At 32.7% G+C, this 17239-nt stretch overlaps 2 protein-coding genes across 3 annotated transcripts; one reads left to right on the top strand and one right to left on the bottom strand.

Moving 5' to 3' along the window:
• The first annotated feature begins 754 nt into the window (after positions 1–754).
• On the top strand, positions 755–6070 carry LOC129884635 (WAT1-related protein At1g09380-like). 2 transcript variants are annotated; one of them, XM_055958917.1, is made up of 7 exons: positions 755–1101; positions 3117–3179; positions 4075–4191; positions 4302–4548; positions 4791–4946; positions 5300–5451; positions 5551–6070. In XM_055958917.1, exons 1-7 carry the CDS (start codon positions 926–928, stop codon positions 5810–5812), a joined length of 1173 nt encoding a protein of 390 aa, XP_055814892.1. In that variant the 5' UTR covers positions 755–925; the 3' UTR covers positions 5813–6070. The 2 variants fall into 2 exon arrangements, with proteins under 2 accessions (XP_055814892.1, XP_055814893.1); XM_055958918.1 differs by lacking the exon at positions 4791–4946 and having other exon boundaries at positions 756–1101.
• A 252-nt stretch (positions 6071–6322) lies between these two features.
• LOC129888030 (uncharacterized mitochondrial protein AtMg00810-like) lies at positions 6323–7615 on the bottom strand. The gene is made up of 4 exons (XM_055963286.1): positions 7517–7615; positions 7020–7387; positions 6668–6842; positions 6323–6580 (listed from the first exon to the last, which is right to left on the bottom strand). Exons 1-4 carry the CDS (start codon positions 7613–7615, stop codon positions 6323–6325), a joined length of 900 nt encoding a protein of 299 aa, XP_055819261.1.
• Between the last annotated feature and the right edge of the window lie 9624 nt (positions 7616–17239).

Below are 17239 nucleotides of genomic sequence, written 5' to 3'. Positions count from 1 at the left end.
ACACAGATACATACGAAATACACTGCAATTTCCTCTCTTTCTCTCTTTCCCTCACTAACTATCTCCTTTTTAATTTGCCGGGTTAGTTTATTTTATAACAAAAACAAAAGTTATTTATTTATGGTTTTTTTTTTGGTGACATGTCGTTGAGGACTCAAGTTCCACTGATCAAAGCATTGATAAATTATTTGATCTTCTAACTTTACATTGATCTTTTATTCAATAATTTGTTAATCTTATTTTAATTCTCTGTTGGAACATATATTAATGAAAGAAGACAAATAATATACGGCACGCATTCCAGCTGGGAAATATTGGAAATTTCAGAGATGCCAATATAGCAATGGTGGAAGTTGTTGCTGTAGGAGAAGACGTAAAGAAAAAAAAAAAGGAATCCGCTTTGTCAAAATATTAAAACACCTCACCTAGTTACTTATTTGAGATATAATTATATATTAACGAAAAAGAAACAAGATTAATTCAATTGTATGATTCCTAATTAAAAGGTGATCAATGTGTACAATTTATGCATTTTAACATTTCACTTGAGCAAACTTTATCAAGGATTGGATGCCCATAAAAAAAAAAGTATAAATAATTATTTTGGACTAATTTAAAGGGCAACTTATATATACATATATAAAAGTTCTTTTTTTATTTATTTATGGTAGATGACTTTAATAGTTTAATCACGCTTATCAAGCCAACTTTTTATGATGACAAGTGCTTAACATGCAATATATTATTAGTATATATACATGTATGTGATCATTCTACTAACATAATTTTTCCCTAGCTAGCTCGCTATTTCCTTAATATATTTGTTATACTAGGTTGCTAGCTAGGTCACCCACCCTATATCCAATATAGTATCCATGCGCCTACAATTTGAGTGATCGATCAAGATTAATCAAGAAAGAAGAAAATGGGGAACGAAATGATGGTTTTTATGGTAATGGTGATTGTGCAAGTTGCGTTTGCTGGAATGATAATAATAACAAAATTAGTGATGGATAGTGGCATGAATCCTTTCGTTCAGTCAGCATATAAGCCTATTTTTGCCACCATCTCCATTGCTCCCTTCGCTTACTTCTTAGAGAGGTACTCCTTACCTTCTTTTTTTCTTTTTGAAATTACATATGGAGTAATAGAAACATGAAGCCCATGGAAGTGAATTGCTTATTCTCTCTTTGTTCATATTTGAATTGGTACACATTTCTATAGAAAATGATAAGCTGATTATATACCCTTTGATAAATTCAGTGTTTGGGAAAATGCATAGAGGAATGAATAGCTAGTAACTTAATAATTAATAAGACCATAATAGTTATAAAATGGTAAATTTTCAGTTGATTTTTCAAATTAGACAAGTAAAAATGGATCTATTTTTAATATAATAAATAAGTAAAAATGCTTGAAAGAAGTATATGATAATTATTTGATTCAGCCGCTCAAATCTAGCTTCTACTTCTTATTACTAATACAAGAGCCTAGGCAAGCACAAAACACAGACACAATATATGTTGTTTTATTTGTATCAATTTATGTGATACAGATGAAATTAGGAGAGTCAATCAAATTTTTAAATATTTGAATTTGTTATTTATTATGATTTATAGTACTTTTTACGTAATTTTCTAATAATATATGTTATGGTATCTGTCCCAATTAATTATATGGCACAAGTAAAATTTTGTGAGTCAATTGAATTTTTAATATATTTTAAAAAATATTTTAAGTTATTACTTATTATTATTTTATTTGATTTTTTCATAATTTTAAAATATAGACTTACAGAAGTAAGAAAAATAAATTAAAATAGAAAAAGTACAAAATTTAAATTATTAAAATTATCCGGATAAGCAAATATATATTAGTTAATTGAATAACAAAACTATAGTTTGAATTAATTATGACTCGCGACAAACATCTAGCTGTAATTACAGTTTGAGTTTTGTACAATTCGTGCGATTATACAGTTGGGTTTTGTATAATTCGCACGATTTTTACAAACGCTGTGCGCGAATCGAATTGTATAGCGAATATACAAACACTATAAAATGAATAGCTAATTATATAAATGTTGTGTATGGATTGTATAGTGAAATATACAAACGTTATACAAAAAAATGCGAATTGTATAGCGAATTATACAAACGTATATAAATGATTAACAAACTATAGCTATGAAACATAATTAAGATATTTTTAAGTGGTTATGTGAAAATTTCCCCTTTTTTATATAATAGAAATATAGGTACTATTAAACTACATCTTTTGTTTCAATTTGTTTTTTTTTTAATTATTTTAACTTGACAAAAAGAGTTGAAAAAATTACTATTATTTTATATAATTATTTAAGAAAATAATAATTTTAACTAATTTACTAAAATAGAGAAATAAAAAAATTAAAGTAAAATGAAACGGTGAGAGTATTTACTTTTTCGTCGGTCAGATATTCAGTTTCGAAAATTGCTTCTTGGAAATGACAAATTGTTTAGTGCCCTGAAAAAGACAGCACTCAGCAGATTTATTACTCCCCTCCTGTATTAATTCTCCACGCTAATATAAATAATTTATATAAAATTAAGATACAGTTAATTATTATTATTATTTAATCTTTACAATTTTAATTTTTTAAAGTGTAAACAATAAGATTTCAAATTAAAAAAATATAAATAAAAAAGATGAGTGTACAACTTGTATGAGATGGGGAGGAGTATTTCTGGTTGATTAACAATACTTTTTCTAGTGGCACTACTCCTTTTACTTTTTTGTTTTGCTATTTTCTCTATTTTTTAATTTTATTTTCTATCTTTATGATCCCAATTTATTTGGCAATATCATAATTTTGTGTATTACTTGCATTTAATTTATTCATAAGTGAATTTTTTAAATTTTCTTATACTTCTGATCCGTTACGTTAACTATATATGACAAACAAATTGGAATTTGGAAACATGAAAGATGATTTTCTTTTCATGGAAAATTAAATTGATGTGTATACCTTATTTGTCCCTCCAATTGGAGATTCGATAACATATAATTTTATCACTGTATGTTGATTCATTTTATTTGTTCATTGTAATTTCATGTATTTCCTCATCTTGTGACAGGAAAACTAGACCCAAGATGACACGCTCTATACTTTTTCAGATATTTTTGTGTTCTATTTTCGGGTAAGCATTTATTTTCTGTTGAAAAACATTACGATAAACTAGACGCTGTAATTAAAAAGTTATTCGTTGTTATTATAGACTTTCAAATTTTATAAATAAAAAATTAGAGATCATATCACTAGAGCTGTTAAAATAGGTTTGACTCGTGTGGTCGGTCCAATTCAATTCTTGAATTAAGTGGGATTAGGCTACAATTTTTCAGCTCATTTAGGAACGAGATTTTTTAGCCTAGCCTCATTTGGCCTGCCCATGAATTTTAAAAATATTTATTATATATATATATATATATATATATATATATTTTAAGTAGTGTTTTATTTTGTCAAATCTTCAGCAACTAGATAATTGAAGTTATTATAATTATGAATCTTTGACCTTTTTTATTTTTGTGTTTATGCCTAATTTCTCGTTTCTCCTTTTTTGTATAGTTTATGAAAAAATGATCATGTAATGTATGATGTAACGATGAATCTTATGATTGTTGATTATTGTATATTGCATGTTTTATTGTTTTGTAAGTATTTCACTAAAGTGTATGGAACTTATGAACATGTGAATTTTTGACGTATTAGTGTTATGTTGATCGATATTCAATAGTCTTTCTAAGAGACCAATATTGTCCATCTTTTAATTGAAGGGACAACCCATTCCAACTCGCAGCCTGCTTAGGACTGAGTTGGACTGTTATTTTATAGGTCCTTTAATTAAAAGGATCAGCCCATCCTAACTCATTTAACTCGCTAACCTTTTAGGATTGAGTTGGATTGGGCCAGCCCATTTTGACAGTTCTCCATATCACCGACTCTAACTTATTTGCCATTAATATTATTGTTGTCATACCTCCTAATTGTTACTTGCTTTTACCTTCTTCTTTTTGTTATCGTGAAATATGCAGGATAACAGCGAACCAATATACATATTTCATTGGGTTAAATAATTCAACTCCAACAGTTGCTTCCGCCATTGATAATCTAATCCCAGCTTTCACTTTTATCATAGCCGTACCATTGGGGTAATTAATTTCTCTACAATTCAAAAGTAAAAAAAAAAAAATCAAATTGAAACACGATAAATAAATAAATAAATAAATAGGTGTAAATAACTTTACTTTTGTTGGTGCAGTGTTGAAAAATTGGGATTAAGAAGTATAGCAGGACAAGCCAAGTTATTGGGGACAATAGTATGTGTTGGAGGGGCAATGCTATTGTCATTATATCATGGAAAAGTTGTTATTGGTCAATTGGGATTTCACTGGAAATATGAAGAGAATACAGGCAAAGATGTTAATTCTTCCCATTCCAACTTCTTTTTAGGACCATTTTTACTTATAATGGCAAGTCTCACTTATGCCATTTGGTTAATCATCCAGGTAACTTGTGTATAACTCATTTTCTTCTTGTTGAAGAGAAAAAATGCAAGTACTTAATTTAACTCTTAGCGCCGTTAAAAGCTACGTTAAAAATACATATCAATTAATCATGATTAATGTATAGATATACATATGCAAATATATATATATCGATTGATGTGATGTAAAAACAAAGCGTCGATTTTTTTTTCTTGTTCTTAATTACCTTTTATTTTTGTTGTTATTTTTGTGGGTTAAATTAGACAAGGGTAAACGAGAAGTATGCAGCTCCCTACACATGCATAACGTTGATTTGCTTAATGGCAAGTGTGGAGAGTGTTATCATTGGCTTTTGCGTCGTTCCTAAACTTTCTGAATGGGCTTTAAATCCCATTAGAGCTATCTCTGTTGTCTATAATGTACGCCTCTTTTCGCTTTAACTTGCATTCTTTTATCAGATTAGTAATATTTTTATTTCCTCAATTATTAATAAATGTTGATTTTAGTCCTTATGATATCTGACTAAATATATTAATTGTTTTTTTATGTAGCTATTCAGAAATTTACCATAATTATTAGTCGTTTCATCACTTAATTACTCATCATGTGCTATATTAAGTTTGTACTGATACTCAACATATGATGGCAATTAGTTATGTAAATAGTCATAAATTTTCATAACTTTTTCTTTGTTTAACTAAAGAAGATTATAAAGTATATATCCTGCTCACATTCATTCCATTTCTGTTAAATTTGTTGATGTTGACAACAGGGAGTTGTGAGTACGTCATTTGCATATTTCCTTAGCTCATGGTGCATTGAAAAAAAAGGTCCTTTATATGTCTCAATGTTCAATCCGTTACTGCTAATCATTTCCGCATTTATCAGTTGGACTTTGCTTCGTGAGAAATTATACCTTGGCGTGTAAGCATGTACTTTCCTTTCATATTACAAACTAATTTTAATTTCTTAGTAAAACATTTAGCATTTTTTTGACCATTATTTTATATAATGAAACATCAGAGTTGTAGGATCGATCATAGTAGTGGCTGGACTTTACGGATTTTTGTGGGGGAAAAAGATGGAGACAGGTGAAGAGGATATTGAAGTAAATAAAGAGAAGATGAAGCAGTTGAGTAAATCAGTTGATTTGGAATTGCAATTACCCAACTCAAATGATCATCATATAGAGTCGAAACAGATATCATCAGAATTAGCCAAAACTAAACCATGCGAGGATCGATTGTCCAAGATCGTAGAAAGAGACCACTCAACCGGCCATTAATTAACTACCGATGTGGGTCTTCTCATGTATATCTTTAATTTGAAGTTTTTAATCACAAAATTGTAAATATTATTAATTGTTAGTTGATAATTGGACTTGTAAAGGTCCTCTAGCCTATCAAGCTCCAAATCTCCAAAAGCTCTATACTTGTAGTCAAAATGTTTATAAACAATGGTAACTGGAACATGGATAGACTCAGAGAGTTTCTCTCAAACCACATCTGTGAGCATATTTATATAATAACAAATAAAGGATTTTCCATAATTACTTATCAGCAATAATTGTGAAGTAACTGACCATGTAAAACTCAGATTATGAAGGTAAGGAAGAAGATAACTTGGAAGAGAAGAAAATATGTTTCACTAATTATTAACTCACTCTACAACTCCAACTACCTTTCTAACAAACTCTAACAAACTTCAGCTAACAAACTAAGGGTCAGGTTATTGACTAACTAACTGAAAGTTAACTAACTAATTGAATAATTAGACTTGCATTATCAATCACACGTTAAGGTACATCAACACATGTGATCAACTCCTTCACACTCCCTTTCAAGCTAGGAGCTATGAAGACATTCTTCATGCCAAGCTTGGACAATAAATGTAAGTGCAATGATCTACCAAGACCTTTAGTGAATAGATCAGCAGGTTCTGTTGAAGGCAAGTATGCAGTGGCAATCAACCCTTCCTGAATTTTATCTCTAGTAAAATGACATTCTATGTCTATGTGTTTAGTCCTTTTATGGAACACAAGGTTAACAGCTATCTACAATACTGATTTGCTGTCGAAAAATAGAGTTATAGGTATCTTTATGTCCACACTAAGTTCTTTAAACAATCGAGTAATCCATACCACCACTGCAACTGAAGAGGCCATTGCCCTGTACTCACCTTCTGCTGAACTTCTAGAGAGAGTAGCCTGCTTCTTAGACCTCCAAGAAATTGGGGAATTTCCATAGTGCACAAAACAATCAGTAATTGACCTTCTACTATTAACACAAGCTCCCCAATCAGCATCACAGTATACTCTTAAGAGATCATTCCCAGTGTCAGACATCAATATTTACAGGCCTAGTGCATGCTTCACATATCTGACTAATCTCAAGGCTGCCTTCATGTGGATTTTCTTTACAGAATGCGTAAACTGACTCAGGCTTTGCATAACAAATGCAAAGTCAGGCCTTGTTGTAGTCAATTACAATAACCTTCCAATAAGCTTCTGATAACTAGTAGGATCTTTCAGCAGCAAATCTTCATGAGCTAATGGTACATACTTGTCAAACTCAGTTGTAGTAAGCTTCTGAGCTTGATCTATAAGAGTGAGAACAAGTTTAGCACCTGAAAGTCCCATATCTGCCTCTAACTCTAGTGCATACTTTCTCTGATGCATCAAGATCCTATCTTTATTTCTTGCAAATTCAATACCAAGAAAATACATAAGTTCTCCCAAATTCTTTATTTTAAAAGTTGTATGCAATGCCTTTTTTGTGTACTGAATCATAGACTGATCAGTCCCTATAAGTAACAAGTCATCTACATACACCAATACAATGGCTGTCTTGTCCCCTTCCTTCTTTGTAAACAAAGAATAATCTCTATTACTTTGACAAAATCCAGATGAAGTCAATGCTATAGTAAGCTTGATATTCCACTGCCTTGATGCTTTCTTGAGTCCATATATGGACTTCAACAGCTTTCATACCTGTCCACTCTTTCTAGCTTTATTAGAGAATCCTTCTGGAATTGTCATGTACACTTTTTCATACAAATCTCTTTGTAAAAATGCATTATAGACATCCATTTGGTATAGCTTCCATCTCTTGGTTTCTGCTAATGAAATTACTTTCTGACAGTATTCATTTTCACTACAGGAGACAAAGTTTCTTGATAGTCTAATCTCTCATTTTGGTTATATCCTTTTGATATAAATCTGACTTTCAATCTCTTTACTTCCCTATCTACTTGTAAGGTTAAACTGAAAGTTTGGCACACATAAGACATTCTTCAAAACATCACCTCCATCTAGATGATAATTCCCTACATGTGAAACTCTTGCTGAGTAGTTGTACATGTCCTGCATTATCTATCAGCCCTTCATTTAATAAGTGTTCGTGATTACTTATTATATGGTTAGTAGCACCTGTGTCTACTATCCATTTAATGTAAGTTTCCTTATCTGAAAAGAATGTACCTGCCATGTTAGCACTTACACTAATGTTACCAACAGTAGCATGGTTATTTCGAGAGGAACTAGAAGAACTTGGAGAAAATATAGACTGAGTCATCATTCTTTGATGTTGTTGACACTGAGATGGAAAAGGCTGCATTATATGTTGATTATAACGTTGTGTCTTGCTCCTTGCTATGACTGCATTTGTTGATTTGAACATTGCATTTGCTGATTGAAATGTGATTCATTGAACTGTGACTGCATCATCTCTTGTGAACCCTGTGATCCTGCATTGTTAGTATTAAACAAATGATCGTTAAAGGCTTTAATGACTGTGAATGCAATGATATTAACTTAATTGATGCTAAAGTTCTTGACAACAATAAATATTGCTATTTAAAGGAAAATCTATTGCCAGAAGGATCAAAAAGGTAGCAATGATGTAAATAAACTGATTTTACGTATAACCCCTATTATAATAATATGTTGGGTAGTATTATTCAAGGAAACGTTTCTAGGATGCAAACTTACCGTCCCTTGGAAAGACTTTCGTCAAAATATATACCAGGATCCTTTTGATATGATGGCAGAAACCAGAATCAGACTTTCTCAAGCTAAACACGAACAAAAACTTCAACATAAGCAATGACAAGACAGAACTTGGTGGAGTGTGAAAGAAAACAGAGAAGACAAAAAGTCAAAAAAAGGAGGAAAAAAAAGAAGAAAAAAGGCAAGTCAAAAAGAAAAGTTAAAAATGCAAAAAGGAAACAACATGTTTTGTTGAAAAACAGAAAACGTGTACTGCCCAACTTTTCTTTTAATTAACGCGTTTACGCGTTTCATCCTCCTATAAATTGAGGGCCTCTTGCCCTCATTTAGATCATCCAAAAATCCCAGAAAGATAGAGTAAGAATACAAAGAGATTTATATACCAAGATAAATATTTTAGTGTTGAGTGTCCTCTTTAGTAGTTGTTCCTTTTACAAGAGAGAAGTGTTAATTGTTGTTTTCTCCTTGTATTTGAGAGTTGTATACTCCATATTAAATTAGTGAGATCCTTCTACCCCGTGGTTTTTCCCCTCTATCTTTAGAGGAGTTTCCACGTAAAATTCTCGTGTCTAATTTATTTATATTATTTTCATCATATCAAACTTTAGTTGTGGTGCTTTCTCCCCCCAACAGTGGTATCAGAGCCCTCAGTTATTCTGTCTATTTTATGCGAAGGTACTATCTGTGAATAGTAACTTTTCGTGAATAGTAAAATTCAATGAATAATACTATTCACGTGAATAGTAAATTTTGGTGACGGTACAGTTTATCACGATTGTTCGCAAAAATATTCAGAAACAATCTAAAAGGGTGTGAAGCAAATAACAATGTCGAGTACAACAAAGTTTGATGTTGAAAAATTCAATGGGACTAATTTCTCATTGTGGAAAATGAAAATAAAAGCGATATTGAGAAAAGATAATTGCTTAGCTGCAATTGAAGGCAGACCCACAGACTTTGTTGATGACAGCAAGTGGAACGACATAGACAGCAACGCAGTTGCTGATCTACACTTGGCACTAGCTGATCAAGTGTTGTCTAGTGTGGCGGAAAAGCGGACGGCGAAGGAAATATGGGATACTCTTACAGGGTTGTATGAGGCCAAGTCTTTGCATAATAAAATCTTTTTAAAAAGAAGATTGTATACTCTTCGAATGGCAGAGTCTATGTCAGTTACTGAACACATCAATACTTTGAATACTCTATTTTCGCAACTTACAACAATGGGTTGCAAAATAGAGGGTACTGAACGTGCGGAGCTTCTACTTCAAAGTCTGTCTGACTCGTATGATCAACTCATCATCAACCTGACGAATAATACAGACAGTCTAGTTTTTGATGAAATTGCAGCCGTTGTCTTGGAAGAAGAAAATAGGCGCAAAAATAAGGAAGACAGACAAGCAAGTTCGCAGCAAGCTGAAGCTTTGATGATGGTGAGAGGAAGACCAACGGAATGTGGCCCCAGTGGGAGTCACAATCATGGCAGATCTCAATCAAGAAGTAAGAAGAATATCAAGTGCTACAACTGTGGCAAGAAAGGGCACTTCAAGAAAGATTGTCGGTTCAAGAAGAAGAGTGAACACCTTGAGCCATCAAATGCTCAAGGGAATGTTGCATGTACCTCGGATGATGGCGATATTTTATGTAGTGAGGCAATATCAAATAATGAAGGCAGAAAATGTTTCGCTGATGTTTGGATCATGGACACAGGAGCAACATGGCACATGACTTCCAGGAAAGAATGGTTTCATCAATATAATCCTATCTCAGGAGGGTCTGTGTTCATGGGAAACGATCATGCTTTGGATGTTATTGGTATTGGGTCCATCAAAATAAAGATGTATGATGGCACGGTTCACACCATCCAAGAGGTACGACATGTAAAAGACTTGAAGAAGAATCTATTGTCTTTAGGACAACTAGATGATAATGGATGTTCGTATAAGACTCATGGTGGAGTCATGAGAATATCCAAAGGAGCGCTTGTAGTGATGAAAGCAGAAAAACTTGCGGCAAATCTATATGTGCTTAAAGGTGAAACACACCAAGAAGGAGAAGCATCAACCGCGTCAGCAAGTTCATTTGAAGAATCAACGATGATGTGGCATCGTAAACTTGGCCATATGTCGGAACGAAGTTTGAAGATTCTTGCTGAGCAAAAACTTCTTCCAGGCTCAAAAAGGTTTCACTACCCTTTTGTGAGCATTGTGTTACCAGTAAGCAAAATAGACTGAAGTTTAGCAGTTCCTCTGCTAAAAGCAAGGAAATACTAGATCTGGTTCACTCTGATGTCTGGCAAGCACCGGTGGAGTCTCTAGGAGGAGCGAAATATTTCGTTTCATTTATCGACAATTACTCCAGGAGAAGTTAGGTGTATCCAATCAAGAGGAAGGCAGATGTTTTTTCAGTTTTCAAAGAATTCAAAGCGCGGATGGAACTTGAATCTGAGAAAAAGATCAAGTGTTTGAGGACAGATAATGGAGGAGAATACACTAGTGATGAGTTTAATAACTTCTGTAAACAAGAAGGTATTAAACGGCAGTTCACGGTGGCATATACTCCACAACAAAATGGAGTAGCAGAGCGGATAAACAGAACCTTGTTGGAACGGACAAGAGCTATGTTGGCAACTGCAGGGTTGGAAAAACCATTCTGGGCAGAAGCAGTCAAAACCGCCTATTATGTGATCAATCGGTCACCATCAACCGCAATTGATCTGAAAACGCCAATGGAGATGTGGATAGGAAAACCAGGTGATTATTCTCGCTTACATATATTCGGAAGTCCTGCTTATGTTATGTACAACACCCAAGAAAAATCAAAGTTGGATCCAAAATCTAGGGAATGCATTTTCTTAGGGTATGCTGATGGAGTCAAGGGGTATCGCTTGTGGGATCCCACAACCCGCAAGGTGGAAATCAGCAGGGATATTGTATTTATTGAAAACAAGATACAAGTAAAGGAAGGTAGCACTTCAAAAGAAAAATCAGAGACTACTACAGTTGAAGTTGAAGAAATAGAAGAAGTTCCAATTTCTTCTGAAGCACCACCAGAGCACGAAGAACAAGAGCAAGCTGAGATCGAAACTCCAGAAGTTCGACGGTCAACTAGGGAGAAAAGAGAACCAGCTTGGCACTCAGATTATTCTATGGAGAGTAATATTGCATACTGTCTACTAACAGAAGATGGAGAGCCTTCAACTTTTCACGAGGCTATGAAAGGCCAAGAATCATCTCTGTGGGTGGCAGCAATGCAAGAAGAAATTGAAGCTCTCCATAAAAATAAAACATGGGATCTTGTTCAATTACCACAAGGAAGGAAGTCCATTGGAAACAAATGGGTCTACAAGATCAAATGCAATGGTAATGATCAAGTGGAGAAATATCGTGCAAGATTGGTGGTGAAAGGATTCGCTCAGAAAGAAGGTATAGACTTCAATGAGATATTTTCTCCGGTGGTTCGACTCACAACAATTCGAGTGGCCCTGGCGATGTGTGCTACATTTGACTTGTACTTGGAGCAGTTAGATGTCAAAACTACATTTCTTCATGGAGAACTTGAAGAAGAAATTTATATGCTCCAACCAGAAGGTTTTGAAGAACAGGGAAAAGAGAACTTGGTTTGCAGGTTGAACAAATCTCTATACGGTCTCAAACAGGCGCCGAGATGTTGGTATAAGAGATTTGATTCCTTCATTATAAGCCTTGGATACAACAGACATAGTTCAAATCCTTGTGTTTATTACAAGAGATTTGGTGATGAAGATTTTGTTATTTTGCTGTTGTATGTTGACGATATGTTGGTAGCAGGCCCCAACAAATATCGTCTCACAAATTTAAAGGCACAGTTGGCTAGGGAGTTTGAAATGAAGGACTTGGGACCAGCAAACAAGATTCTAGGGATGCAAATTCACCGAGACAGAAATAATAGGAAGATTTGGCTTTCTCAAAAGAACTACTTGAAGAAAATCTTGAGACGCTTCAAGATGCAAGACTGTAAGTCAATTTCTACCCCACTTCCTATTAATTTCAAGTTATCCTCAAGTATGTGTCCTACCAATGAAGCAGAGAGGATGGAGATGTCTCGAATACCGTATGCATCAGCAGTGGGAAGTTTAATGTTCGCTATGGTATGTACAAGACCTGACATTGCACAAGCAGTGGGAGTGGTTAGTCGATACATGGCTAATCCTGGTAGAGAGCATTGGAATACTATTAAGAGGATCCTGAGATACATCAAGGGTACCTCAGATGTTACAATGTGTTATGGAGGATCAGACTTTACTGTTAAAGGTTATGTTGATTCAAATTATGCAGGTGATCTTGATAAAAGCAAGTCCACCACAGGTTATGTATTTACTCTTGCTGGAGGAGCTGTAAGCTGGGTTTCAAAACTGCAGTCTATCGTGGCTACATCTACGACGGAAGCAGAATATGTAGCAGCTACACAAGCTAGCAAAGAGGCAATATGGATGCAGATGTTATTGGAGGAGCTCGAGCACAAACAAGAGAAGATTGCTTTGTTTTATGACAGTCAGAGCGCTTTGCATCTTGCAAAGAATCCGGCATTTCATTCAAGGACAAAGCACATACGATTTCAATATCACTTTGTTCGTGAGAAGGTGGAAGAAGGCAGTGTGGATATTCGGAAAATTCACACTAATGACAACCTGGCAGATATGTTTACGAAGCCGATCAACAGTAACAAGTTCATATGATGTCGATCTTCTATTGGCCTAGCAGAAACGTAATATTGCAGTAATTGGGTAGAAAGGATGGTGTGAAGACTTAATTGATTCTCAATTAAATCTTCAAGTGGGAGAATGAAAGAAAACAGAGAAGACAGAAAGTCAAAAAAAGGAGGAAGAAAAAGAAGAAAAAAGGCAAGTCAAAAAGAAAAGTTAAAAATGCAAAAAGAAAACAACACGTTTTGTTGAAAAACAGAAAACGTGTACTGCCCAACTTTTCTTTTAATTAACACGTTTACGCGTTTCATCCTCCTATAAATTGAGGGCCTCTTGCCCTCATTTAGATCATCCAAAAATCTCAGAAAGAGAGAGTAAGAATACAAAGAGATTTATACACCAAGATAAATATTTTAGTGTTGAGTGTCCTCTTTAGTAGTTGTTCCTTTTACAAGAGAGAAGTGTTAATTGTTGTTTTCTCCTTGTATTTGAGAGCTGTATACTCCATATTAAATTAGTGAGATCCTTCTACCCCGTGGTTTTTCTCCTCTATCTTTAGAGGAGTTTCCACGTAAAATTCTCGTGTCTAATTTATTTTCATTATTTTCATCATATCAAACTTTAGTTGTGGTGCTTCCTCCCCCCAACAGAGTGCTCGGAGATGAGAATGAAAATCTAATAAGAGACGTGCACCAGTCAGACCAATAACTGTTTGCTTGAGGCCTCCAAATTTTGAAGCTAAAAGAAATAATCTATTAGTGAACTTTATGACTTTAGTTTTACTTAAAATTACACCAAAATGCGTGATATACAAACGTTCTAAAGTAGATTTTTGAGCCACTTAGTGGCTGTCACGTAATTAAAAAAATTACACGTATTTATCTTTAAAAAAAAGAAACTAAAGTAAACTAATTCATTAAGGATAAATTGCCATTTCCGTTTTTTTCTTTTAATTGTTGTGGGCCTCAAAAATTACATTTGACGCATTTGAATTGCGTCTGGATCACGCGTTTTGTCAGGTTGGGTTCTCATGTTTTTTTGTTTAATTAATGGATAGTTAAAGTACCTATTTGTGCACTATGAAAGTTGGAGGTCAAACTTAAAATTTGATGCTAAGTTTAGAATTCTATTTATGTATTATGCCTTAACAGTAAAGATGAAATGGCTTGGGTACTGCTATAGGTATAGCAAACATCTATACAAAAAAATTATTTATTCTAAGACTAAATTTACAAGAAAAACAAAAGAAAAATCAAATAATCCTCAAAAAAAATTGTAAAATCAAAATAATGAATCTTACACCACACCACGAGTTGCTTCCCGTATAGCGCTGATTTAATGTGGCGGCACGAGTTAATATAAATATTATGATTGGGTTTTATTTGGAGTTTTGACGAATGGGAACGAAAGAAGAACTCCTCTAGGTTACTTTTCTCCTTCTCTTTCATTTTAGACTACTCTTTAATGCAATTAATTGTTCTTATGATTGTGATTGAAACTATGAGTGACTAAGTTTCCATATTCTAGGGTTGTAACCATAAGATGATGGTTTAATAGTATTTACTATGGTTGATAATGGATTTTTGTGTGTGATTACTCATATATTCTTGCTTTTACCATTTTAATGTCTGGCAAACATTAGGATGAACGTGTTGTCTACCTTGAACTCGGAAGATGGATAAGGGATAAAACATTGAAATATAGGGAACATGTTTGTTCTAGGACTAACTAGGATAATTCGTGTATAGGATGCTCATGGCACATACCTATACATCGTGTTTGGTTATTAGACAGGATGATAGGACTAATGCATCTTTGTTGGTTCATGCTTATCTCCGCTCAACGATGTAGTTAGGTTGTCAACAAAGGTAGGCAATTAGAGGTCGTAAGACCATGATTGTAATATCAATTCTGTAAATCAGTAATTAAATGACCCATTAGATGCCAAAGTAAAGAGTATTAGGCCTAAAGTCTATAAGTGCTACAACCTTGAAATTCATTTTTAAATTTGATTAAATATCAGTAAAATCATTGAATCATTTTTAATAGTATTTTTGCAGTCTCACGAGTAGTAAAATAACTCTTTTCTGAACCGGATTATCGAACCCAAAGAACTTTAATGAGGCTCTTGTTATCTTCTAAATGAACTAATTACTCGTGTGTGTTGTAAAGAGTTGAGTTTCGTTATTTCTAATTCTAAACTATTGAAAAAATTATCCTTTTTTGATTTGTCAAAATTGACAAGTCAAAAAAAATCAAATTAGCAAATATTTAACAAGTAAATAGGAACGGAGAGAGTTGTATAAAAGATAAGGAATTACTATAAGTATAAATGTTTGTGATATAATACCTTGGTATGCTATAATTGTAACATTACATAGCATTACAATTGTTGATATCCAATTTTGATTCGCCATAATAATTATTAATTATCAAGATTATTCAATTTCGAACCATTTGAAATAATTAACTTTGTAAAATTCAAAAAATATTTTCAATTTTTTTAGGTTGTTTTGTCCTTTTTCTAGATAAACTAAGTAATGTGTATATTTTTATATGTTTATAATAGATAGATTCATAATTATCACTACTTCTAGCACGTAGTAACAACTCTATACCTGAGTGGTGTTTTAGAATTAGAATTTGATTAATTGGAAGGTAAATTTTTTGTTCAAACATAAAAAAATTCGATTCTAGATTTGGAATTACATGTTTTTTTTTTCTATTTATATTCGTAAATGATATTATGGAAGATAATTATTCTTTTATTTAATAAAATTTTACTTATTTTTTTTTTCTTATTTAAATTATATTACAAGTCATCACACTTAGAACATTAAAATCAATTACATATTATTAGTTTCTAATAATTTTTTGTATTAAACTAACTAATTATAAAGAGTGTAAAATACCAAGGAAGAAGAAGACCCAAAAATTTGGGCAAGAGTTATAAGGTTTTCTCCTCTCATCAATATGTATATAGCATTTTTTGAGTATAAAAAAAACCTTTAGTTTTTTCTCCTCGTATTGCGTGTCATATCGATACCCTAGCTAAGAGAGCAGAGAGTATAAAATAATCCACTTCACATGCCAGGAAGAGACAAGATAATGACGTAACAAATTCAATGTGATTTTATTGGGTCTTGAAAAGGTACCAGTGTGTATGCGTCTTATTTTTTATCATGAAAGTTGATATGATGTTTTCAATAGATTTCTGATTTAAATAAAATATATTAAATTTAAATATAAAAATAAATATGATAGTGAAAAAATCATCCTAAAAATAAAGTAGAAGAAACAGTTGTATTGCATATCTAGAATTTTTAAAATATGAGTGCATGCACTACTAAACAAAGCAGAAAAAAGAGAATTTTAATCGGAAATTGAGCCTTTTTCTTGTCAGCAATAACTGTCTTTAATAAGTGCAACATTGTATCTTTTTGTAGCATATCTGTCAATAAATAATATTAAGGTTGGGTTATTATGGATAGATGGGCGGATATGGACAATTGTATTTTGGATTTAATTAGTTGGTCAAATTGGGTCTTCTCATAGGATTGTGACACATGTCCCTAATTGATTTTTTGTTAGAGTAAAAGGCTTATGTGCTTTAGTTTTTGAACGGCAGGAACACCAATATTCAAAAAGTATAATGGAGGATATCTGCGTATCATTTTCAATAATTCGAGAGTAAATTTATTCTTTTTTTCATAAATAAAATATCTAATTTGATGAAAATCATAATTTTTTATATTAAATCCATCCATGAGTAGTAGCAACAACAAACAAGAAGAAATTGAAGGAAAAAGGAAACAGGTGATAAAATTGGAAGAAGAATATAATAATAAAGGGAGGAAGAGAAAAGATAATGCTCGATAATAAGATTTTTTTTTTAAAACAAAAACTTAAAAAGGAGAATTTGACCAGTCTTTAATAGTAGACCATATATCATAAAATAAAATAATGTCTCACAACTTAGGTCAGCACAATGGAGAAAAAACATAAAGTCCTGAAAATTAAAC

The sequence above is a fragment of the Solanum dulcamara genome, chromosome 4, assembly GCF_947179165.1.
Source record: "Solanum dulcamara chromosome 4, daSolDulc1.2, whole genome shotgun sequence".
Taxonomy (NCBI): Eukaryota; Viridiplantae; Streptophyta; class Magnoliopsida; order Solanales; family Solanaceae; genus Solanum; species Solanum dulcamara.
This window is presented reverse-complemented; position numbering and strand designations above follow the sequence as displayed.

What these genes read in the sequence shown, in the direction of transcription:
- LOC129884635 (XM_055958917.1), top strand. Translation starts at nt 926, where the DNA reads ATGGGGAACGAAATGATGGTTTTTATGGTAATGGTGATTGTGCAAGTT. An exon ending in TTCGCTTACTTCTTAGAGAG is followed by an intron (nt 1,102 to 3,116) that starts GTACTCCTTACC and finishes ATCTTGTGACAG; the next exon opens with GAAAACTAGACCCAAGATGA. An exon ending in TTTTTGTGTTCTATTTTCGG is followed by an intron (nt 3,180 to 4,074) that starts GTAAGCATTTAT and finishes TGAAATATGCAG; the next exon opens with GATAACAGCGAACCAATATA.
- LOC129888030 (XM_055963286.1), bottom strand. Translation starts at nt 7,615, where the DNA reads ATGGATGTCTATAATGCATTTTTACAAAGAGATTTGTATGAAAAAGTG. An exon ending in AAGCTAGAAAGAGTGGACAG is followed by an intron (nt 7,388 to 7,516) that starts GTATGAAAGCTG and finishes TTGTTTACAAAG; the next exon opens with AAGGAAGGGGACAAGACAGC. An exon ending in TATCAGAAGCTTATTGGAAG is followed by an intron (nt 6,843 to 7,019) that starts GTTATTGTAATT and finishes TGATCTCTTAAG; the next exon opens with AGTATACTGTGATGCTGATT.